Source organism: Lepisma saccharinum, chromosome 26 (assembly GCF_977018435.1).
Source record: "Lepisma saccharinum chromosome 26, izLepSacc3.1, whole genome shotgun sequence".
Lineage (NCBI taxonomy): Eukaryota > Metazoa > Arthropoda > Insecta > Zygentoma > Lepismatidae > Lepisma > Lepisma saccharinum.
The window spans coordinates 59,811,511-59,838,346 of NC_139254.1; the positions used below are offsets into that span (position 1 = coordinate 59,811,511).

The window sequence follows — 26,836 nt, forward strand, 5'->3', positions numbered from 1 at the left end:
ATATACTAATAAAAAATTGTTAATTGTATACGAATTTAAAAATCAGATTTTAACTAATCAACTTCAAGATATGTTATCTTGTAATAACCTTCCATGTCAGGTAGACTGTTCTGCAAAGGACACTAACAAAATATACGGATCGAGAGAATTCAGTTTTATTTTCCATGCAGATCTATTTTCCTTCTAGATAAAAATAGAAGCTAAACTGTGAACACTTACCTCAGGGCATTTATAAATATGTATTAATTCAATGGGATTTGGATTAACAAAAGTTGCAATTTTTCACGTCTACGGAGAAAAATTCACGCAGAATTCACGGAATTCCCAGTGAGTAGCCACCCTGATTTAGTCAGTGTTCAATGCGTAATAATGTTAAAGATTGATTCAGGATTTACTTATCTGTAGACCATGGATTATACTCTTCCACAAATATATCAATCAATATATCTGCCAATATATGTGATTTTCGTACATACAATTCCATATGTAATTCCATTATCTGTACATAGTACATGGTTCCATGTATTTTTTCTGATGACAAATTGTTTGATTTAGTTTAGCAATGCCACATTTGTGCCACTTTTGGCTACCATGGGGGAAGAATGGCGATAAAATTAAATTGATGAAAGGACAATCACAAACACACATAGATAGACAGGACACAACGAAAGCCAGGACATGTCAACGAGGAAAGACTGTTGTGATGAGTGAAAACTAAGCTGGAGAGTGGAAGTTGTCATACACAGGAGTCGAAAGACATTTATTAAAGATATTTTAATAAGCTTTAACTAGCAGGTGCAATAAGAAGAGAAATCCACACCCAAGAGCAGAGAAGCATTTTCACAGAATTGAAATAAATCTGCACTTCAAGCAAAACTGTACCTCATCCTGTTATATTAAGATTCAACGTAAAACTTCCTCATCTGTTAGTGACAATATATGCAACTTTAGAATCATACATACACAAATCAGACATCTGAAGTATCAATGAGGGATTATTTTGCTAATATTTATTGGGAACATTTTTAATGGATTGACACCTCCGTAACATAAAACAGAATATTTTATCAACCGTCTCATATTCAATACACAATCCACATGATACATTTCTTTCTGTTCCTCCTCATAATTGCACCTGAGCTCATCTATAAACTCAGTCATTTACCGTCCTCCTGCATGCATGCAACTTGCCTTCTTTTGAGCCTAGTCCTATTAAGGAATTAACCTTGGCATAGTGTAAGGTTATAGAGAGAAGCTATTTTCACTTGACTACAGCAAGAGGTCTTTAAACAAGCAGCAAGGGCACTAGGCTGATTGACTTCAGACTGAAGACTGAACAATGTGTTGCAACCATCACCTGTAAAACTCTGAATCTAGTTTTTGACATGCACATTTGAACACAGGAAGTGTTAAACAGACATAGTGGCTACTTTGGCCATGTTTTGTAAAAAAATTTTGAACAATTTTCTTTCAACAACTGTAGCTGTCTTGCTTGTGGGATGAAAATGAAATCAATTAGACATTTTTGTTATCAGTGTGTTTCATTTGAAAAACTCTGTAGTTGTCAGAAAGAAGCTGAAGGTATGTAGAGAATTAAAATGTCAGAAAGAAGCTGAAGGTATGTAGAGAATTAAAATCTCTCCAAATGTTACTGACTATGGTTTCTCATTGCCATACAATCTTTATTCGACATTATCCATTGTCTAGTGCTTCTATATTTTACCTAACACAACCATTCTAGAGAGCACCTCTCCTCTCATCTTTTACTCAAAAAATGTATGCAGATTTGCTATGCAAATAGTTACAAATTCTCATTTAGTCAACAGAATTCTTTTTACCTTTTCTATAGTTCAACACTTTCTACCCTGCAACATATTCAGGAGGAGTTAATAGTTCGCTACATCTCATCCTTAAATACGTGACAAAATGCTTGTAGAGCAGCAAGAGGATGCAAGTTCTCTGCAAAAGAAAAGGGTTGAGTGCATGCAGTGTTTCTACTATTAACACACACCTGAATATGTGGACTATAATAGATAAACAGTAAGTTATCATTACAAAAATTAAGGATTAATTTCCACAAGACAAACATCAAACATGCCAATCTGCAGAGGTTGTAATAATGATTTCCAATCTGATGGATACTTGTTCTAGTTAAAAGTATAATACAATTCTGAAACCAAACTACAGTGCAACGCAAAAAAGCTTAGCCAAAAGTAAATAAATATATATTATCTGGATTTCAGATAATGTTTGATATGCGGACAATGAAAACTGAATCCAATTTTCGATATCCCTATATTTAAACTGATTGCACTTCAACGTCGAAGATATATGTATGAAACTTAATACACAATTTCATAGAGAGATGACATGAAGCAACGATTCCTGCCAACAGTAGTCACAAACCAAAGTGAACTTTCAATGGGTGAAATATATTTTCCCAACAACAATGAACTTGCATCGGAAGTGCAAATGATTGTCTACTTGAGGTAATCATTTAATCACAAAATACATTTTTCCCAACAATGCCGGTGCAAATGTAATGAAAATTATGCACTGCTAAAGTGTTTCACAGCATTCTTTGCAGCCCCTCCAAGACAACTGGACTCCAGGAAAGCATAAACTGATATCACCCATTAAATTCCACTTCTACTTTTCTATACAGATATCTGATAACAGTATAGACTCAGCCCTACTATACAGGGTGTTTCTAAAGGTCGTTTACAACGCTTGGGAGGTGATTCCTCACACGAAAACAAGCAAAAAGTCTAAGTTCCATTTTTACGACTGAGGCTTCGTTTCCGAGATAGGAGCCTCGCAAAAGGTGACAAAGTGAACGTCACACCTAACTGGGACGAATACTATCACAGATAGAGAGGCGGTTCCAAGGGAATCATAAAGGAATCGTATGTGCTCAGTCCGGAAGTCACTATGAAAAGTTCACTGCACGCATGCGCAATGGAGTCCTCAAAGGAATTGGGGATTTCCAGCAACAACAATGCATGGAAAAGGTATGTAACGCAGCAAGAAGGACCGTGACAATGAGAAATGCGTTCAAGACAACACATCCCGACCTCAAACATCAAAACATGACCACCGAACACAAAATCCGAAAAGTTGAGCACGGTTGCATACCCCAGTTACACGCGAGGAATGAACGAATCATGTCATGTGGCATACGAGAGACAGGAGGAGGGAAAGAAAAACACAATATCAGATGATTGCGACAACGTGTATTTTTACACGCGACAACTACGTAATATCCCCCCCCCCCACACACACAACAAACAACAAATGCTACAATATCTTACGCACAGACAGTCCGTGTCACTGTACACCAACTGAAGATGTCACTTTCACCACACAAAGGGGGTGGGGAGCAATACCAAAAGTGTTCTCACTGGTATTTGCCTAGGGCAATAATCACAGACGGTTTTCAAAATGTCTGCCGTTTACTTCTACGCAGAGATGACAGCGACGAATCAAGGATTGTCGAGTACGAGCAAACAAGCCAGGTGTATCTGCTACCGTCGCGGCGGCGACGTTGATGCGAGCAACGAGGTCCTCAGCTGATGTGACAGGTTTGTCGTATACGAGGGTTTTCATTTCTCCCCAGAAGAAAAAATCGAGAGGGTTGAGATCTGGCGACCTCGGTGGCCAAGGCACAGGCTCATCCCTACCAATGAACCTATTGCGAAACACGTCATGCAGGAAATGTCGTACATTACGATCGAAATGAGCTGGTGCACCATCGTGTTGGTACCACATTTCTTGCCGCAGTGCAAAAGGTACGGTCTCCAACAGTTCAGGCAGAACCTCACTAAGAAATGCATGATACGTGCGACCATTCAGGCGAACAGGGAGAATGTATGGTCCAATTAAATGATCATGTACTATCCCGCACCACACATTCACTGAAAACCTGTGCTGGTGATGGGCCACAAAAAGTGCATGTGGGTTGTCAAAGTCCCATACATGACTGTTTCTACTATTGAAGACATCCATCCTGGTGAAAATGGCTTCATCTGTCCACAATACGTTTGCCCCGAAGTGAGGGTTTGTGTCCAGCTGATGCAACAACCATTGGCAAAACTCCATACGAGGGCGAAAGTCACGAGGTAACAGTTCTTGTACTTTCTGCAGTTTAAAAGGGTGCATTCCTTCATCTGACAACACTCGCCAAACATTCACATGAGACGTGTTTCGTGCCCGAGCGAGCACTCGCGTACTGGTGCCAGGATGTTCTGCGACCGCTGTTAACACATCTTCTGCAAACTGATGTGTGCGTACACTTCGGGGTCTTCCAACTTCTTGTCGCGGTGGTAACACTGACCCTGTTTCACGCAGTCGACTGTCCACTACCTGAAAGAAGGTGTGAGACGGTAAACGTCTATGTGGAAAGCGTTCTCCATAAAGACGCCTTGCCTCACGGCTATTACCACGTGCCTCCCCATACATGAGATGCATGTCTGCTAGCTGCTGGGTCGTATACGCAGCCATCTGTGTAATAGGGAGCTGGAACTGCAAAGTATTGTTTTTGTTTAACACTGGCACACTGCACAAATTGGCCGTATCACCGTACGAACACCACAGACCAATTGTTGCGATACTTGACTTGCCCACTCCACCACGTCAACTTCTTTCAATGCAACATACTAGTACTCTTCAATGCGTATGACAACCTAGAGCGAACTGCTGATCATATCCCAGCACCTGCAACACGATTGGGACGACTGCCGGAGAGAACCAACCCTTCGAGCTCCTCTCGCGGGAACAGCAGTCATGAAGGTCAAACGTAGACTACGAGAGCCAGACTTGCCTGTGCAGCGCTTCCAAAACTGGTCTCTTTTACGTCACAATGATCGCGTGCGAACACTTTTGGTATTGCTCCCCACCCCCTTTGTGTGGTGAAAGTGACATCTTCAGTTGGTGTACAGTGACACGGACTGTCTGTGCGTAAGATATTGTAGCATTTGTTGTTTGTTGTGTGTGTGGGGGGGGGGGGGATATTACGTAGTTGTCGCGTGTAAAAATACACGTTGTCGCAATCATCTGATATTGTGTTTTTCTTTCCCTCCTCCTGTCTCTCGTATGCCACATGACATGATTCGTTCATTCCTCGCGTGTAACTGGGGTATGCAACCGTGCTCAACTTTTCGGATTTTGTGTTCGGTGGTCATGTTTTGATGTTTGAGGTCGGGATGTGTTGTCTTGAACGCATTTCTCATTGTCACGGTCCTTCTTGCTGCGTTACATACCTTTTCCATGCATTGTTGTTGCTGGAAATCCCCAATTCCTTTGAGGACTCCATTGCGCATGCGTGCAGTGAACTTTTCATAGTGACTTCCGGACTGAGCACATACGATTCCTTTATGATTCCCTTGGAACCGCCTCTCTATCTGTGATAGTATTCGTCCCAGTTAGGTGTGACGTTCACTTTGTCACCTTTTGCGAGGCTCCTATCTCGGAAACGAAGCCTCAGTCGTAAAAATGGAACTTAGACTTTTTGCTTGTTTTCGTGTGAGGAATCACCTCCCAAGCGTTGTAAACGACCTTTAGAAACACCCTGTATATCGTTTTGGCAATAGTATGAAAATATGAATTTGCAGACCATCTGAGTGATCATTAAATAGTGAGTAAGATCTTTGCAGCAATTTTCATTATTGGTATAGTTAAAAGAATATTTGCATACCATAGCATGGTAAATATTCCCTGGATTGTAGATTTTAAGCTTCTCAATTTTTCCTTTTTCCCAATTTTTATTTATTTTTTCCTGCATTTCTGGTATCTAAGGTTAAAATCTAGAAATCAAGAATATTTACCATACTACAACACTTAAGATTTCTTACACTCAAATACCAAAAAGTTCATGTAGCGAAGCATAAGAATATGTCTATATATTTTTTTTTAAATTTAGGTGGAGCTTTTTTACAGGATCCCGTATAGCTCTAAAGCTTAACCTTCAAAAACCAGCTAGAACACATTTGTCCCAGCAGGTGTAAAGTGTTCAGAATGGTTGGAACATACATGTCCCAACATCAAGCAACTAATAATAGCGTAATTTCTTCAACTGATATTTTGATCACCAAGCTCACAATTAGCATAGCTCAGAAGCTAACCTCCAACCACTGCAAGAATAAAGTTCATTTAAACAACACCATGTGAATTCTGAGAAATAGTTCCTTTCCTGTGTTATATTGCCCATGAATATTATTGGATGTAACCAGGGTTGTTAAAGGTCAATGAGTTGTATTGGGTTCCACAACAAAACCGGAATTTTTTTTTTCCATACACAATTTAAATTTGGTCCACGTTGCATATTGTTTCATTGAAAAAGGTTTCTGGACCTTATTTAAATTCATCCAGAAAAAAGTTCCTGCCCAAATTGAAATACCTTACAGATAAAAAGTTATTTACAGCCCAGAACACATTTACACTTGCTGATTTTCTCTCCTGGACCGGAATTGAATTTATTTAAAATTCCTAAAGCTTTAACAATCCTGGTTGTAGGTGTACAGCACATAAGGTCTCACAACTTCGATATAGCAGCTATGTTGGGTAGCATGATTCCTGCACAGCTGCCAGCCATACGAACAACCAATAGGATTTCTCTGAAGCTACATGTATTTGTTTACACTGTCTTTGTTCTTACAGAGAACAGAGAGTAGAACCAAAGTTTGAGAATCCTCTTTCTGCGGGTGACCAGCCTGCTTTTTAACAATATAAAATATATATATATATATATATATATATATATATATATATTACAATGGACTATCAAATCATTTTCAACAGAAATCTGCTAGACTGTACACTGTCGGGACCATAGAAACTGAAAATACGAGGGTTGGGGAGTCAGTCATGGCAACCCAGTAATATTTTAATTATATGCAAAGGTTGACGGAAAATGGAGACTGCGGGAGGAAGCCTGACATGAGCACTTTACCTGCTGGTCAATAGATGGCTCTGTGTGTTGTACTGGATGAGCACGGGGTGCTGGGAAAACAGTTGTGAGTCAGTCGTGGAGTAAGATGGAAGTGACCAGATTGGAACAGCGATCGTACATCAAAGTGGCCGTTCTCCGGGGGAGAAATGCGAGTGATTGTCATAATCAGACAAGTTTTTGTAACATGTGCACATGTATATGTCACAGGGTCAGACAGGTTTTTGTAACTTGTACATTAATACATGTGTATGTCACAGGGTTGCTTGGGTTTTCTTTCATGATTCCTACCAACAAAATATCCATAATGGATACTCTTTCAGTTGTATATAACTAATTTTTAATACATCGTTCTATTGTCGAATTATTACTGGGTTGCCATGACTTACTCCCCAACCCTCGTACTTTCTTCTTTTTGCTCACAATTTACATTTTCTTCCTTTCCTAACTGGACTTGATAGGGAGGGGATTTCACTTTCCATAACTGATACCCTCTCAAAATCAATTTCATCCCATCATTTTTTTTAAATCTTTTGTCATTGCACATTTACACTCCAATTGTGAGACTTAGAAAGATTCTCAGACTCAAGTGACATGCCACAAGCAAAACCTTGTCACTCGGAAACCAACCGTATGAAATAAATGTAACCTTTCACACTGGAAAGAGACAACAAACTGCTTATGCCACTTATCAGTTGCAGGTCACACTGGGTGGGCTATTTTCTCAATAGGAAGTGACTTCTTTTTTAAAAATTGCAAGCATCAGTCGCTAGTCACTTCCTTGAGAAGCCCCCTAGCACGTGTTCCTTGTCACTTTGCTCTGAAAGCTACTTCTCAGCTATCAGAAAGTTTGTGTGGCTAAGTTTAATAATCAATTACAACTAGGGATGGCCAAATCCGGATAAAATTTTATCTGGATATCGGACAATTTTCTATCTAGATTTCAAATATCCAGATATCGAATATTCTGATATCCGGATATATGTATTATTCCGATATCTGATTGTAAAGATATCCTAATTGTCTGGATTATCCAGATATCAAATATTTGGATTATCCGAATTATCCAGAAATGTGGATTATCCAAATCATCCATATATCTGAATGTGTGCATTATCCGGACAGTTTTATCGTTTTTCCATTTTATTGAGCTATCCACATATTCATTTATTCATCATTTTCGTATCTCACTACAGATTTTATACAAATCCTTCATCAAACCTGTTCTATCTGGATATCTATACTATCTGGATATCCAAAATGGACGGATCATTTGAAATCTGGATATCTGTAATCCGGATCTTGTGGCCATTCCTAATTACACCTTTCATCATGTAACATGTTTATCCACTTAGTAATATAACTCAAAACATGCATATACTCACATTGTTAGAAAGAAGAAAAAAACAAACACATATGCATTTCAAATGCATCTGTTTTCTATGTCACATTTGTGGTTCATATACATTATACTTTCAACTTGTGATTCAGAAATGTACACAGTTACAGGTAATAATTATACTACACACAACAATAGGTGAAAATGTAATAAAAGATTGCACATGCCTGTCCAAAAGATTGTACACACAAAGACAGTTTCTTCGGTTTTTAAGTTCCAACACACTTACAAATAATATTAAAAAGGGTAGTTGGATGTTAATTTTTAAAACCCCTGATTGTTCATAAAGTCCACATGCATCCTCAAAATAATGTAAATTTATTAGTCTTTCAATCCCTAGAAGTGACCAATTTTGAAGAATACTCTATATGTCAAGGAGAACAGCATGATTTATGGATGAAATTATTGGAGATAACAGAAGCATACATTTATCAGGTTCTGTACACATTTATGAATGTTAAAAAAAATTCAATAAGGTAACTAATGAATATTTCTTATTTCCTATGTTCCTGTCATAAAAATATGAAGAAAAAAATAACATTATGTTTGGTAGATAACATCAAGAAGCTGTAGTTAGAAACAAGACAAATGTATACATAATAAATGCAATAACTTAAGACAATAACAAAAATTCATCTTAAAGCAGAGACTCTTGGAGATGAAAGGTACAGTACTACTACATAAAAAGCATACAAAATATCTTGCAACTTCAGTGTTATGGTTCATTTAAGTTTATCAAATGTCTAGAAGTTTCTACGACAGAATCAATTATCAGTTCTAGCTTAAAATTGCCAACCACAAAGGCCAAAGGGACCGAAGAAAATGTCTACAAGCTTTCAGAAGCAAGTAGATAAGTACAGTAACAGAACACAGTGTTGTGTCAGTGCGACATTACAGCAACCAAATGACCATTTCATCATTACAGTATACATACAGTTCTTTTTATAATTCCCTTACCTTCATTTCTCTGTAAAGCATGTTTTTCTAGCAAATCATGTTTGTGATATGTGAAAACACAGCTTTGTCATAATCACTTAAACTAGCATATATTCTGCTGCTCATAAACTCAAAAAGTATGTGGCTCCACAATACATTCAAGGCTTGTGATTGTGTCGACAGGGCAGGGAGCCTTATTGATATCACCTGGCTTCATAGAACTGAATCTGCTGCCCCCAAATTTACCTGACCTTATGTATCCCGCAGACCAATCAACCCCCTTGCTGTGCTCATTGCAGGCACCCCATTATCCTCATTCATTCTCAATACTGAAGCCTTTCCCTGTATTCATCCCCCCCCCCAAGCCAAAACAACCAACCACCAGAATAAAGAAATCATTCAACTATCATGAAAGAAAAAAAGAAGAAAAACAACCTGGTTCACATGGACAATGACCATATGGAATATGATTAGATGAAGTCACATTTAGATAAACCAATTGTGTACACAAATTTCACAAACCATCCCATTCCTGATGCATCCCCCAGACCAATCCTCTCCGATCCTCGCATCCCAAGAAACCCATATATCTCCTATCTAACCTTGTACTGAAGCAATCCCAGTGTTAAAAAGAAAAAGTAAATGAATTTTAGAAATACTAAGGGAAAAAAACATAAAAAGAAAAAAATGTAATCTAGCACCCACCAAGCAATCACTGTTGTCCATATCCTGGAAGCTGAAAGGGGATATTGTACCTCCAACTAGATACAATATCAACAGTAACATAAATTGAATGTAGTACATGCATTTAGTAACAGTTCTACAGCCAAATGCAATGCACTTACGAGAACACATCTAGATACCTCTAAACAAATGTGCGGATACCCTTGAATTTGTTCCCTTGATGCTTAAGGATTAGTTGAACTTAGGTCATCTGTCTTAGCAGAAGACATTTTATTTTATAAATTCTGAACAACTAAATTGCTTACAACTCATCCTCGAGTTTCAGAAAGTTCTTGTGACATATGTTCACTGTTGTCCATATCCTGGTTACTCAATTCATGGCACATGCACCATGAATAAGTCTATTTTCTATGCATACATCTAGACAGTATTGAACATAATTCACACAGAGCTTCTCACTGAGAAAATACAGACATTTTTTACCAAATGAGACATCCCCCCATCCCGAAAAAGAGGTTTCTGACAGAGGTCTCAAGTGGAGCTCCAACATACACAATGACAGCTTAAGCCATTACAATAAGCAAAGAAACACCACCACCTTTGATATTTTTTTCCATTATATGAATTACAGTAAGAGAAATGCAAGCATCTGTATCTTATCAGGTCCTCAAGTCTCTGCATTATATACTGTCCTCTTTTTTTTAACTGTCCTCTTTGAACAAAAAATATATGGTTTTGTGGATGAATACCGTATGTGATACATGTATCTAGTCCAATATCATAAAATTCCTGAAACTTTAACAACATAAAGATAGGACAGCTGAAAGAAATGTGAAATGCACTCAAAACACTTACCTGTTGCATATGTTTCTGATTCCTGAGTATCTGTTCCACTTCCGTACGACTGTATTGGATCTAAACAAAGAAAAATAAAATGGCTTCATTAGCATCATAAGGTTGTTACTCAATCAGGGGTAGAAAAATACCGGATGCCCGGTTGCCATGGTGCCTGAGCTTTCAAATTCAGTGCTAAAAAATATATATTTTATAATATTTCTAGTTCACTTATGGAAATTTTCATTACCTTTTTTAAAAAATAATAAGTACAGTATGTGTTTTTTTATGTTTGTGTATTTTCTGTATCATGTGTATAACTAAATCAGAATAATTAACATCCCATTATAATTTCCTTCCCTGTTCCTAGCTAGTGATGACATGGTAACTGCTGTTACCAGTTGAGCCTTTTTTAGGAATGCCACTTTGGTGCAACAAATAATTACTTTTAATACAATCTTACATTAATTAATAAATTAAATGTTTTAAGATCATATTTCAAAATATGTACGTTCGATACCCGGTGGAGGCATATAGTGGTTCGGATCCCACTTTAAACTGTAGATCCAGTTCGGATTAGTCTTTCTGTGCATAAAGTGGACTTAAAACACCAAATCAATCAATCAATCAAAATGTGTAGCTTTATCTTTGTTGGATTCATGGTTTTCTTAGACTATATTTGCCAAAACAAAACGCTGGATCCTGAATTAGTTTAATTTTCTACCTCGCCTCGTAATTATATATTTATTGGTTATTATTGCATGATGATATCATAAGTTTTGAGATTTATGGCAACTTAAATCTCAGTTGCCTGCACCATATTCATTAGTTGCTCATTTTGAATTATTGGAGCAATATGGCAAACTTGTGTGCAAGATACAATTTCAAGTCCCCCCTCAACACACACAGCGATCATATTGCAATTGTGCCTTTACCAGGGAAATTGCTCACACTAAAATAAACAATTTGGAAGTCACCTGGCATCCAAAGTGTATGTGCAAATTGTATTTCTCCTAATTTATGTTACTTTCCTGCCTCTTCAGGCGAATCAGGACATACAGAATGAATGAAGATGACAAAATTGATAAAGGAACAGTCACAAAGGAACATGCATGTCCAAATCATGACTCAAGCCTGGGACCATTAGTGCCAACTGTGAAACACTCAACATGCTCGAGAACCATAGTGGCAATATCATAGCTGTATTTTCCATAGGTAAATACACTATTACACAGACCCTCGTTGTGGGAACTGGGCGAAGTGCACAGGATTGGTGATTCTCAGTGAAAATAAATGTGGACGAAGATGTCACACAGAGTGCAGGACAATCATCATTCCAACATAATATGTTTATGCAAACATAAATAGTCTCTCCATGATCACTTTCAGTGGTAAAAAACCAACATTGCACTGTCTTGTTTACAATATTTGCACAAGGGCAAAGTTTACATCAGTGCAATAAAGTGGTATTAGGGTATTAGGGAAATAAAATAGGTTTGGTTGATTTTTTTTCCAAGTTCCTGCCAAACTCTGAAGAAAATTGAAGACTATTTAATTAGATTCGAAGTCATGTTCAGCTCTTGATAAAGAAGGTTGTTCGGGATATATCTGAATGAGTTTGTGATGCCACTGTCATCTGTGAGAATCAGCTGGAGTGACAGTGCATCTGTTGTTATCAGTCATGTATAGCAGCTTGCAGATTCCATAGTGTCATATGCGTAGCTGTCAAATGGCACCAAAAGTGAACAGTTATTGGGAAGGGTACGTAATGGCCCTTTTCCATGAACATTTCTCGTCAGGAGAATGGTTTCACCATCGGGAAAACCACTGTGAAAAAGATAGTCCCCCGGTGCACACAACATGGGCCTGTTTGTAAAGATTCGCTCATAAAAGGCAGCCATAAGAGGACACCAGTGAAAGAATTGTCTGTTGTGCTCTGTACTCAACAGAGATTCAGTGAATGGCATGTCAGGAAAATTCACCAACCCAACGTGAGATTGTGCATATGACTCCTTCCATTGTGAACACAACCATCCATAACCATTTAGGGCTGTGGTGCATTCATAAGGCCCACATGCACCATCTCCTCCCGTGCCACATTGAATTGAAATTAATTAATTGATATCTGTTATCGGGGAGGCTTCCCGCACCACATTGCAAAATGCAGGATCAACTGCAAAAAACTCTAGGAAAAACACCTCGCAAAAGTCAAAATGAAGGATGTGATCACAATGTACAAAGCGAACATTTACCTTACTGGCTGTGGTCACATTTGGTCGATTTGGTACCGTAATACTGACGGCAAGGAGCAACTTTGTTCACTACTACCGGGACACTTTTCCAAGGAGCTTCATGGCTGTCCTGGATTCAGATATGTGGGGAAGTTGCCGATACGTAAAGTGGACAAAAATGTGAAGGTGAATACTGCCTAATTTCAGTCATTCATTATGAGCCCCGAATTTTGTACAGATATCCCTTGTTTGTACAGAAAGGATGCTTAACAGGTGTGCATTCACATGAACACCACCTCAAGTCCTACTGCTCCAACATCCCTCTGCTATTATCAGGAGATGGAGAGGAAAAGAGTGATCTATGTTATCCTATTTTAGGACATTCTGTTGAAAAGCCCTGATGCCAGTCTCATTGATTTTGGTGCTTTCAGTCTCTTGAAAGGTCTGAAACATGGCCGTCCACAAACCCTTCACAGTCTTTGGAAACCTTGCGGAGAGGAATAGGATAGGATTCCCATGCCTGTTCTCCAACACAGTGTGTTACAATGCAAACTCCGATGTAGGACAATAGTCCACAATGTTGGTAGTCCGATAGAACACAACTAGTGGCGGCGGCATGGCATTTCAAGAGGTCAGTACACCTTTAAAGTTTTTAATATATCACAAACAATCTTCTATATAAATGAAGCCAGAAAAGTACCCATACTATTTCAGTTAGAGGATTTGAAGCTGTCAAAATCCTGAAAAATGTCCTTGCACCAGATCCTGTCAAACATAATATGTATACAAAGCTCAAGGATAACCTGCTCAAACATTATGACAAGAGAGAAAGCAAATTTGTGGAGTGCTATACATTAAGACAGTGTACGGAACACAATTTGGGCAATGACACCATTAGAAAAAAAAATACTGACTGAATGTACCTTGACTCCAGCAAAATTTCAAGATATTGTGCTTTACATGGGAGTTAACAGAATAAGAGAAATATTCGCACACCATGAATGGAAATATACTTCTAACATAGTTATATTTAGTTGGCAGGCACAAAAATTTCAACTAGCTTTCCACTCTTCATCAGCACAGAAAAACAACTTCATTAATCCTCAGCACAGAAGTTATGAAAGCACCAAAGAATGTGAAAGACAGGAACCTGGACACAGGGCCGGCGCTAATAATGAGACTTGTTACGCTACTTCTATACTATTAAACACAAATGGACATCTCGCTCGACCAGAGTTAAACTTTAAAAAATGTGACACTAATTTTATAATATTATTATATTTTATGAACTCACACACACACACACAGTCACACTCGCTCTCACACTCTCTCTCTCTCTCTCCCTCCCCCCTTCATATGTTTACCGTTGTAGGTCTGTGATATATGATAGGATTTTTAAAATGTGGGTGTCAATCTAAAGTCTTAATTCTTTCCTGCGTTGTTCCCGCATAAAGCGGCTCTGGGGGTTCACCCAGCCTCAAATTAATGGGTACCTGGGAGGCAGCTCTGGGAGGTAAAGGTGACCGGAGAATGGTGCTGATCACATCAAACAAAATGGTCAAGATCGAGAATGTGTGTGGTCCTACCCCCACATCCTCTAAATGTGCCTTGATGACATGGTGTTATATGCACAGGGAACTTTACATTTGCATGTAATATTCTTTTTCATATAATGCTATCTTGCATAAAATTGAAACAAGCGTGTTTCAGACATGATTGACCAAGATAGTGTTTTTATTAACCTTAATTTCCAAAAAAAACTTTGTTCGCCACTTGCCACGGTTACCGACAAAGTTAATAAATTTGAAGTTCTACACTCACATTAGGAGCAAAATCATGACCCTTTATCAGTTTAAGGTCTCCTTTGTAGTAATTGTCTTATTATAGCCAAAAGCAATTTTAGTTAATCTTTTAATTCAGTAGTCCTCATGTGTTAACAGGTCTCCCCAATGGTGCAGTGGTAGCGTCGTCGCCTTGTAATCAAGGGGTCCCAGGTTCGATACCCGGTGGAGGTTCATAGTGGTTTGGATCTCACTTTAGACTGTAGGTACAGTCCCGATTAGCCTTACTGTGCATAAAGTGGACTTAAAAACATCAATTCAATCAATCATGTGACAACATTCCGGCAAGTTTTCTACACTTTTCAGACAAAAGATCAGATGGCATGTCTTATGCTTGCTAACATCATAAAAGAAATTGAAAAATTCACTATGATGTTTAAGCTGCTCAAATCTTTCTCTTAGAGCTAAAACAATCGTCTAGGCCCTGGTAATAAGAATCAACTTTGTACAGTTTTTGTGGATCTTCATACTGAAACTGCTGCTTCTTTCGATTTCAGCCCTGTACAGTGTTGCCTATCTTTGGATCATCTATATCTAAATTCGATGCCAATTCTCTCTCACCAACCAGGACTCACAGGTCACCACCCTCCGATGTCTCCGCGTGTGGAGGGAGGGAGGCCCTGCCAGGCTGCCAAGTGTTGTTTAAGAAAGTAAAAAGTCATACAAGATAACTAGTGAGCAAAGGAATGTAAAGCCACGCAACTGGTTTGCAATACACTGAGCCTCATGTGCGACAGTTTTATTGTCGTCAATTATTTGAAGGAGCGCATCATAGACCTCTCTTTCCCTTGATATCTCAACGGAGTTAAGGCAGCGAATCTGCTTTCCCACCTTGTGGTCGTGGCACTCTGAGGTTTTAAAGTGAGTCTACTGATATGTTCCTTCAAAACAGTGGGTTGGCATATTTTAACTTCCAAGTTACATAATATAATATTATAACTTTCAAGTTTTCAATAGGCTTATTCTTTCTCCTCTTCAAATTTTGCCACCCTGAAAATTTGCCGCTCTGGGTGCTGGCACGGTCCCCCACCCCCTTTCCGCCAGCCCTGCCTGGACAGTATGTCTGCAATTTAGGGTGAGAAGTGCTTGGCCAATGACAAATGTGCAAGTGGGTTAACAAGTTAAAAAAACAGCATGACAAATGTGCAATACAAACAAGTTTGTAGAATGGTAGAGATTAAGACTGGAGCTATGTTGAAGCAGTGATCTGAAAAGATCATCACTGTGTGATATCAAGAGAAATGGAAATAGGTGTTGGATCAGTGCATGATTTTTTTTTGGGGGGGGGGATGCTGGAAAAAGTTTGTGGCCCGACCCAAAAGGAATGAAGTGGGAATGATGAAATTTCAGTTACTTAACATACTCCTCTCTAAGATGAGTACACTTTCTGGCATGAATCTTGCCTCTCACCACCCACACACATACACACACAAATGTATTGTGTGATTCCAATGTATCCAAAAATTCTAATTCAATTAAACGGTGTACATATATTTAAAATTGAATTTACGGTGCGGAGTTTACATTTTCCATATCACATACTCAGACTCGAAATATATCTATGAACACAAGTCGCAAATGTTATGGGATATATTAGTCTACTAAAAATGGTTAATTCTACAAGAATTTAAAATTTAAATAAACTTCACGATGTCTTATCTTGCAATAACCTTCCAGCTGTCAGATTGTTCTATAAAGGACACAAACAAAGTAAACGGATTAAGAGAATTCTGATCTATTTTCCACACAGCTTTGTTTTCCTTCTTCAATAAAAATAAAAGCTAAACTGTGAAAAACGTGCCTCAGAGCATTCATAAATATGTATAAATTCAATGAAATCTAGATTAATAAAACTTGCAATTGTTCACGTCTACGGAGAAAAATTCACACAGAATGCATGCATAATTCACAGAGCCAATAACTTGCACATAATTCTCGGAATGGTGAGTAGCCACCCTGCTAAAACATAGCAAGGGAGAATTGAGTACATTTTATTGAAATGTGAAAGTAGAATAAAGTTAATTGGGGCATAATTAAAGTGGAACTTTGTAAATGATTTTTTTCATTTCTTGAACTACAATTTGACAATAAAATATAGTGCATGATTTAGGCGGGAATATGGATGGGCAGAGAGGGATAAGCCATCCATTTAGTGGCAGTAAATTTAGATTCACTAGGGTATTTCTGTATTTAGAAAACTTAATAGATTGCAATGGTATATTATGCAAGTGAAATTGGACAATGTGTTTCAAGATGGTGGATGAAAAACTGATTTTCCCCATGTTGCAGGCTCTATGCTATTTTGTGTATTGCCACAAAAGATATAAAATATTTTGTACGTGCTCTGTAGTCTGGTTGTTAGATACACCAAAATATGTGCCTACTCAAGGAATGCAATTGTTAAATAATTTTTGATTCAGTCAACTAAAACAATACAAATTGAATGTTTCGATACATTACTATCAGAAAAAATTCATTTCATCGTAATGTATTTCATTTTTAAAATATATATCTTAAACAGAACCTGAAAAAAAAAAAGTTTTACCAGAGTTCTTCCCAAAATTGAGACATGTTACCAATCTCAAAATGCAAGTAACATTTGCATGGAAGAATGGGAACGATTTCTGATTTTTTATCTACTCAAAACTGTACCAATAGTACTCTTAAGAAGGTGACAGTGTACCAGATAACAGAACATAAAGTATCTACATATGGTAGGTGCTGCTTCATGCTGAGCAGTTCACTGGCATTTGAGCGAGGCTATGGAAAATAAAACACCACGGAATAGAGGTATTTCTACTCTTCTATCCCATCTATCCATCAGAATGGTTTATTGCTTCTGCAGAAACAGGTTCTTTAGTTACCCTCCTGCACAGGTCCAAATGCATGGGAAAACAAAACTAGTGTTGCTTTCCAGCACCAATCTCACCACAACTATACAATTGATAACTGTACTTACTGACAAATTTCACTGCAATTTTACTTGCTGAAAGGGACGATTGCTTCGATTGTACAAAGCAGTTGATCCTCGATTAGCTAGTAAAATTGATCTGCAGTATCGTAGTTCAGCTGTTGTAACATGGCTGTACTACCGAATATTTGCTTGTAAAATGTGTTGTAAGTGAACGTATGCGGCAAGATTCAAAGACTGTACCAATCAATCAATCAATTCATCAATCCTGTTTCCATAATAATAATAAATAAGCACCAAGCATGCACAATGAGGTGAACAATGATAAATATTTCTTTCCATATTATCGTGTGTCAATATTATTTACTATTTCAAATATCTTGTATTTTTTTCTTGAAATTTACCTTAAAAGACTGCAAGAGCATATTGTTTAATTTTACGATCAGAGAAAGGTAAATTGAGAGCAATCAATCGTATGTTGATACAAACAGAAAATATGACCCGGTTACCTTTTCATTTGTTGATATCATTGTGAAACTTGCATTGGGATGAAGAGGGAGTATAAAAATATTACCATTATGCTTTACTGAATCCAGCCAAGTGCCATTGCAATTCAATCTGCAGAATTGAACGGAGCATGTAACTCTGGTTGTAGTGTATATATCTACTGTTTTATGAACTGAGCATGTTGCATTTTAGTTGGTAAAGCTTTCTCTCATCCTGATATATAACAACACATGTCTTCTTTTATTTTGAATAATTATTTGTTTGACATAATTTACATCTGAGAGGACAAACACCATTGTTGTTTCAATATTTCTTTCCATTCAGGAAAACGCAGACTCACTTTATATTTCAAAACATATGTTATTGAATTAAGTGCAAGGAAAATTGTGTACAGCAATAAATGGCCGTATATTATCTAACTTACACGATTTTACTAAATTTGCAACATGTATGAATATTTAATATGTCCAGTACCTCATATATATTCTTTATTCAAATATTAAATACATGCATTTTCCGAAAAAGACTTTAAAATATTTGCTGTTCAGTGTTGGATAATTGGTAACATCACAGGCACACAGCGACATGTCTGGATTTGCCACATTGCCAAATATATTTCTTTGACCTAAGATCAGGATTTGATCTAAGATTGACAAATCGACAGTTAGAACAACATGATAGAAGCTTGAACTTAGTTCATTCCCGGATCATAGCTCAAATCTGATCTCCAGTTAGTGATGTTTATACAACAGTCACTAAAATGCTGTTTTAGTGTGTTCTGTGTTGGTATATTCAGTGTCTTACTTTTGGCAAAGATGGTGATGTTCTTAAATCTTCACTACTTTGTTTATCTCCACACCCTTAAAAAATCATTTCAGTAAACAATGTTCAATTTCTAATATTTATTGACAACAAATATCTTATTGAAACAGGAGAAATTAAGAAACAGTCTTACCTTGATTTGAAGGTCCTGGAGTCGGCTCTGGCTCATCTTTCACACGTTTGTCAAGTTTTATTTCCTGAAAAGCAGGAAAAGAATCCTACAATTACATGGATCAACAGATAATATTCATAGCACCTTACAAATATTATATTCAAAGTTAAGGGTCATTCAAGGTTGACAGAGACTTTATTTCTGGGGGAAAAAGTGAAAAGCGCTACAAGTACTAAACCTTTATCGATTGATGGGACTTTAAGCCTTTATCGACTAACGGGACTTTTAAAGTCCCACATCCTACAATCGCTTACATATTTGGTTTATGTCCTGGCGTGACTTGTGTGTCTCTGTTATGTGTGGTGTTTACTACTCACAACCAAAGGCAGGTGCTGCTGGAAGTATATGCAAGGGAGCAGTAAGCAATTTCTTAGACCTAAGCATCAGTAATGCAGCCATATTGGCCTTATAAAAGAGGAGTGGTCTTTGATTTATGAAAATTAGATACTATTAGAATAACTGTAAGTACCGCAGAATTTTTTATAACTTATTCTTAGCTCACATAAATATGGTTATAAAATAATTTTGGCCAAATATGATCTGAAAGTTGTTTTATGAGCAAAACATCACTTGGGACTCTGCAGTCCCAACAGGCTTCTGGTGTCTACTTTGCTCGAAAAAATATTAATATATTTTCCATCCTTCTAAACTAGTGGCATGCCCAGTTTTTCAAAACTGAAGGTATATACACTTTTTCTTAGCAGTCAGCCCTCATTTTACCATTTTCCTAATTTTGACATTTTTTTACGAATACTGGGCCAAAGGGGGGCTATGACCCCCCCTGCACACCCCAATGTTCTAGACGTCTCTTTTTGGTGTTGTAGGGCTATGGCACAAATATCGATATTGATGAGGATATTGATGGGTGACTGGCACAAAATATCTCTGATGTATACACACCATTTGTGCATAATAGTGGCGTGCCCCAGGGGGTGTTGGTGGGGATAACAACACCCCTCTGACAACTTGTAACCAGAAAACTAAAAGACACTACACAAAACAAATTAAAAACTTTGCTTAAATCCTTTGATCTGTTCTAAGAGTCATCTTCAGGGAGGAAAACATCCAGATTGGCAGAGGAAGGTAGCAATGGAAGTTCAATGACATCTGTTTCACATTCAACTGATTTTACTTCTACGTGTTCTAGCAATCACCAAGAGGATCCAGATCATTTGTGGGGAAATCCCAAGCTACCTTTTGCATTTATTGTGGTGAGACAAGTAAAATAAAGGTTTCCACACTGTCATTAAGATTATTTTTGCTTAACCTCTTGAGGACTGCTGGTCCATAACATGGATAATTTTATGAAATTCAAATAATAAAAATAGTTCTTTTTGGTGTTCTTTACAATTGATTTTGAATAAAAGTTTACTTTGTTCAGAAAAACATTTGCAACGTTATTGGAATATTAGTCTGGCATCACGCATATGGACACAAATCACTTCAAATTTGCAGGAAATCATGACAAAAGACCATTCTTCAATGACATGTTACTTGCATTCCTACATTTTTTTGAAAAAAGGCCCATAAAAAAGCATGTCTTGGAAAACGTTGGGAAATAAGGAATATCCCACCTGTCCCCCAAATTGCCACTAACCACAAATGATGATCCCATCTCACAGTACTAACATGTAACCAGAATTCACTAAAGTTTTTCACTCAACCCTTCAATAAGAATATGCAGGCAGTGAAAGAAGAAAAGCATTGCAATTACAGGGTGTCTACAAAAATAGCATTTTGTAGCTTTGGTGCGTATTAATCACAATTCCAGAATATAAAAAAATACATTAAAAAATTAACGTTAAAAACTGTACTTACGTATGTGAGTATGTTGTTCTTAGTTTCCTTCATTAGAACTACGTTTCGGGGACTAACTATCCCCTTCTTCAGGTTCGTATAAAAAAACAAGGTACTTAACATGGCACCACGTCGAAATGTAATAAAAGGATAGTGGACAAGGGTTGGTGTGGATACATCTAAGATATTATTTCCCCCCCTCTAGACGTATTTAAAAAAACTAGTCATTCTCTAAAAACTTGTACAATTACCCTATTCCCATGTTAAGAACGTTAAAAGACTAAAAACCTGTATGTATCACTATGTACAACTTGCAGGTTCGGCTTTTTCTGCTCAACTGTGTGGGGCAACTGTGTGGGGATATAATATCTTAAATGTATCCACACCAACCCTTGTCCACTATCCTTTTATTACATTTCGACATGGTGCCATGTTAAGTATCTAATTTTTTATACAAACCTGAAGAAGGGGATAGTTAGTCCCTGAAACGTAGTTCTAAAGAAGGAAAATAACAACAACATACACGCATATGTAAGTACAGTTTTTAACATTTTTTTTATATTCTACAAAAATAACAAATCAGAAATTCTTTTTCATGCATTTTCCTTGACCATATGTTCCTTAACATTTATTTAATAGCCCCTGCTACAGTATAGTTGGAAATTAAGAAAATATATATTTTTATTCAATGAAAAAACCTACCACTGAAGCTGTATTTTTAACGAGACTTGATTAATTATTAATGCATGTAAAAATTAATGCTTTAGACTTCACCCTGGATGGAGAATGGCCACATTACTTTATTATTATTACAAAACTTCATGCATACAAGAATGTAGATCTTAAGAAACAAAGAGAACAAATCTTAACCACCACTCAATACAATTTTAGATTTCCAAATATTCAATTTTATCAAATCCCACTTAAGGTATGTAACAATGTGAATTCACTATACTGTAACAAAATAGCAAAAAAATTCTTGACCACAAGCATAACTTGTTGACTTTCTTGACCTTCATGATATTCTTGACTGTTCGACACTCTGAATTGGAATTTTCTTTTTTCAAAATTTTCACTCCCCATACCCAAATGATTTTGTTATGGGGATGCAGCTAACATATTGCCGAAGTGTGGTATTTCATAGTGATTAACTGCAAATTGCAGTTACATCATTAACCTTTTGGTGCCCGATCATCTCAATCAAGATGCTCTTAGGTAACCCTCGGGTGCCCGATCATCTCAATCGAGATGCTTTGTCAAGATCGTAGTTTTTACGTTATAACTTCGCTATTTTTGCCTAGAATTCAGATTTTCTTTTTTCATATTGTTGTTAACACATGTATTAAACAGACATTATTGTTGCACGTTTTTTTTTCATGAAAATGGCAGGGAAAAAAAGGTAAAGTGTTCCCCTGTGCTTAGCACCACGCCATGAAGGTGTATAGGGGGTGTGGGGGTAACGCCCCACACTTTCTTGATCCGGTCGTGAGTGGGGGAGATGTGATCAGCATCATGCCTCTGACCACCTTTACCCCCCAGGGTTTCCCCCAGGTACCCATGTTATTCGATGCTGGGTGGGAAGTTCCCGGAAAAGGAGACTTCTTTTTTGCATCTTTTTTTCAAGGGAAAAATTTTACCGACAAAGGAAGGCTGGCTCTGTTGTTCTAAAGCAATGACTTTCCCTCACCCCTGGAAACTGCATTCGAAGGAAGTTTGCAAAAGGAATGTTTTCCGTGCAGGCGCAAGCAGGGGGTGGGTGTTGGGGAAGGGGTAAGAGGGGTTGTTGAAACTGCGTCGTAAGAATGGAAGTTCGAGGCACGCTGAAGAAAGCCTTTGTTCTTGAGCACAAGTGTTTCACAAATGGCTACAAAGGTTACCCTGCATTGTCTAAAAGTAGAATTTGGAAGTAGCGGTGCATAAATTTTATATCGTCTGAATCTGTGATTCATTCCGGGTACAACGGTATATCATTCATCTCTCTAGGGCAATTAGCCTCTGAGCTATAGTTTCAATGTAACCCTGCATTTTGCTGAAATACGAAGCTTGAGACAGTGGCGTGCAAGCCTTTCGTTTCGGAGGTACAACTCACGTTACATTGGTGATATGATAATGCAAATATTTTTCTGTTTCTTACATGCCAGCGATAATTTCTATGTGCATCTTGACCTTTTGATGTCCTTTTTTTCGTGGAGGGCAGAGGGATCTGCAATTTTGAAGTAAAATTTTTAAAATACTATTTCATAGGAGAAGAGTGGTGGTAAAATCACAAACGTTGTATTTATGATAACCACCATAAATAGAAAGCTTTTGAGTTGCAATGTTTATAGTTGCAAGGTAACTTAAATGATTAGGATCACATTCTATTTGCAGCAAAATTGGTCATCATGTTTAAAGATAGTAGATGACAGACCGGTTTAACATGTCCTCCAAGAGCTTTAAATTATGCTCAGATTTGACTAGATTACATTTTCGTAGATTAAGAAAACAAGTCTCAGCAAATGTTACGGCATCACTTGAGCTTTAAACTTTTAATAAAACTCAGTAACAAAGTGTGTGTTTTAGGAAGGGTGGGGATACGTCACCAATTTTGAGACCATGATAACTGCAGCAAATTTAGAGGGTTTTAGCTGAAATGAATCACAACTAGATACACCTTGGGAACATTTTTTTTTTGCATTTGCATTTGTTCAAAGCATTTCAAGATTGTAAATGAATAATGGATTTTTCCTATGCTGAGGTAAGATTCCAAATTCTGGTGACTTTCAAATGCCTAAATTACATTTCTGGAGATTAAGAACAGAAACTCTTTTAAGAATTTTAGACAATAAATGCTTTAAATATAGTGCATGTTTGGGGAGCGTTGGGGACCAAATTGATGGTCACTGATGATTTGACCACGGGAATCGCCATTCTCATAGGAGCCAGATATTTTGCATGATGTATAAGGTATTCATTTGGATGAAATCAGCCAGACAATTAAATGTGGCAAAATTGAATTTCGCATGTTAATACACGGATGCTTGAAACATCCAGAAAAATAATGGGGAAACACAATTGTGATAAACTGTGAAATAATTGTTTTGAAGCAGATTGAAAATATTGTGTTGCATAGTACAGTGCATTTAACAGTCAAGTCTTCCACAGAGCGGCGGCTGTTACATCAAACAGCGAGAGCGTGTCTGCCAATGTTTCAGGCTTAAAAGCTTGGTAACTCGCCATGCAGACAATATGTAAATGTCTGTCTGTTTTGAAAAGTGAGTACCGATCGTGCTCCGTCGTAGTCTAGTTTCTCCCCAGTAAGCACACACCGTTTCACCCTTCGCCGCTTCTTATCACGAACAGACCCTGTTTCACTAAATTTGCTCGTAAGTTCTCGAACATTGTCTCTGTGTGGAACAGGAACATCTGGGGATTCTGCTGCCAAACGCCTTCTGACTTCCCTACAAGAATTCGTAATGACGTAAGAGTCGTACATAAAAATGCGTAGTTTTAAATTGTACGTAGCATTATTAGACAGCAGAAAAGCACCAGTAATACGTAAACTAAAACAAAACAATCTAAAACATTTGTAAACACCTTAACAATTCACAAACACGTGCAAAGTAGACACCAGCTACCTGGATAGTGAAGCACTGACACGTTCCGTGCCAAGGTCAGCGTACAGCTGTGGGTCTAAATGGCGGCAGACACCCTCCCATGACCCGGCATGTTAGAAAGACACTGTATTTTTTTATTATTTAATGGTCTATGGCACATGAAATAAATGAGATAAAAAATGTGTTTGTAGTTGTACCATTATTCTTTCCAACAAAGGCACAACACTGCATTTACAAAATAAATTGTTTCATAAACTGAAGTTCAGAATGGAATATTCACTAATGGTATTTATTAAAAATGTGCTGCATCTTGAAAAGCATATACTTTAACATGCTTAAATTTGAATATCGTTGCAGGGGGAAGAAAGTAACAAACCAGATTGATAAAATTGAAAGTCTCACTTTAAAAAGTTATAGTTATTGCTATTTTTCTGGGAAGAATGGTTACGGCACTATCCAAGTTGATTTGTTATGCTACTGTGTTGCTTGTTAATGTGTTCATCATAACAACTACTCAAAATTGTGTTCGTTCATAAACGATGATTCATCCAAGTACACACACACACACACACACAAATGCATTTATCTTATTTGATATGGTTTATTTTACTTCTCTTTTGTGCCACACATTTGACTAATCATGAAGATAAGAATGAGTGATGATATAATGAAATTGATGAAGGGACACACAAAGAATACCCATGCTCAGGCTGGAATTTGAACCTGGCATCATAGGAATTTCACTTGTTAAAATAAAATGTTATTAGTCCTCACCTAAAAGGTGCCAGCATGGAGTACCGTTGTTGAATGCAGGACAAAAAGGACTGAGCCGATACCAATTTCGATACTCTTACCGATACTTGAAAATTGCAACAATTACAATTTGTTCAATATACTGACCAATATTGGTGTAAAATATTCTTCTCCAATTATATGCATCAATTTAGAATATTTTAGAATTACATGAGAATATTAAATTAGATATTGTGTAATCACAAAATATAGTTTTCCTGCAAAATAAAAAGAAAGTTTGAATTTGCATAATTTCCAGGATAATTACTCGGCGAAAGCACTTTTGCGGGCCCGGTGAAAGACCAAGAAGACGGAAAAGTATCGGCAGATGAATTCCAACCGATACATTGGCTCAGCCCTAGTTATAACATATTTTCTACCTCCCCACCCCCTCCCCGGTAGCCTGATTGTTGGATACACCAAAGTATGTGCCTCAGGGTAAGCAACCCTGAAAACTGATCACAAAGCACCAGCATTACCTATTACACCCTCAAGGAAGAGTAGAATCAAAATGTTGACAAATATTTTGGAATAGAAAATGTCAACACAACGAGGAAATCGAGTGGGCAGAGCAAAGCAGTACACGCTCTTGCGAAGGCTGGTAACTGCAGTCCACCCTCCCCCCCCCCCCACCCTTCCTACGCAATCCAGTTCCCTTTCACGTGTTCATTGGTGGAGCCATCTCGCATCACTACTTGTGCAGAGACTTGTTTTTATTTACTTGCTCAAGAGATAGTAGGGAATAAAGCAATACAAATTGAATGATAAGATATAGAGGCCAGCATAGTCTGCATTTTACCTACCCACTGCCCGCTTGCCCGTGAGGACAGGTATACCTGCTAGCCTGCCCACGGCAACGAGTCGACTTGCGTCTTTACCCGGGTTCTTCGTCTTCCAGGCACTCTGCGCTTACAAGGTAACTGGGCATTCAACAAGACCCGGGCACCTGCAAAACCTGCTGGAAGGAAACAGCCCTCCGGCAGCGTGTCGCTCCAGGTGTTTCATCACCACGTGGACAGCTTCAGCCAGTGTTGCCTACTTACGTAGCTCGTAAATCCTACGAGGTCCTAGGAGGAGCTCTCTCCTCCAAGGAGAATTTATATACTTAGCGATTTCAGTTCAGCGTAAGCAGTTTTTATCTTATTGCCAGGAAATGCACGCAGTATTACAGCTTCATTTATTTAAATGAATGATCGAGCAAACAAAAATCTCCTCACTGAAAACTAATTGCTTTTCATTGCATGGTGCCTTAACCAGGCACGCAGTGGCGCAACCAGAGGGGGTAGGGTGCATTGCTCACAACCTTGGACGGAAATTAAGTCTACCGGAAGGGTCAGGGTGGGGGTCAAACATTAAAGTACAAGAAAAAAC

At 37.8% G+C, this 26,836-nt stretch overlaps 1 protein-coding gene across 3 annotated transcripts in view; it reads right to left on the reverse strand.

Moving 5' to 3' along the window:
* The window catches only part of LOC145979500 (protein tramtrack, alpha isoform-like), a 118,879-nt gene that overhangs the window by 60,184 nt on the left and 31,859 nt on the right, over positions 1-26,836 (reverse strand). For all 3 annotated transcript variants that reach the window (XR_014440786.1, XM_083112435.1, XM_083112436.1), the window contains exons 3-4: positions 19,242-19,305; positions 10,818-10,877 (exon numbers count right to left, since the gene is read on the reverse strand). Coding sequence is in view for 2 of the 3 variants with exons in the window: in XM_083112435.1 (XP_082968561.1) it covers positions 10,818-10,877; positions 19,242-19,305 (124 nt within the window). In the remaining variant the exon portion in view is untranslated. The remainder of the gene's footprint in view (positions 1-10,817; positions 10,878-19,241; positions 19,306-26,836) is intronic.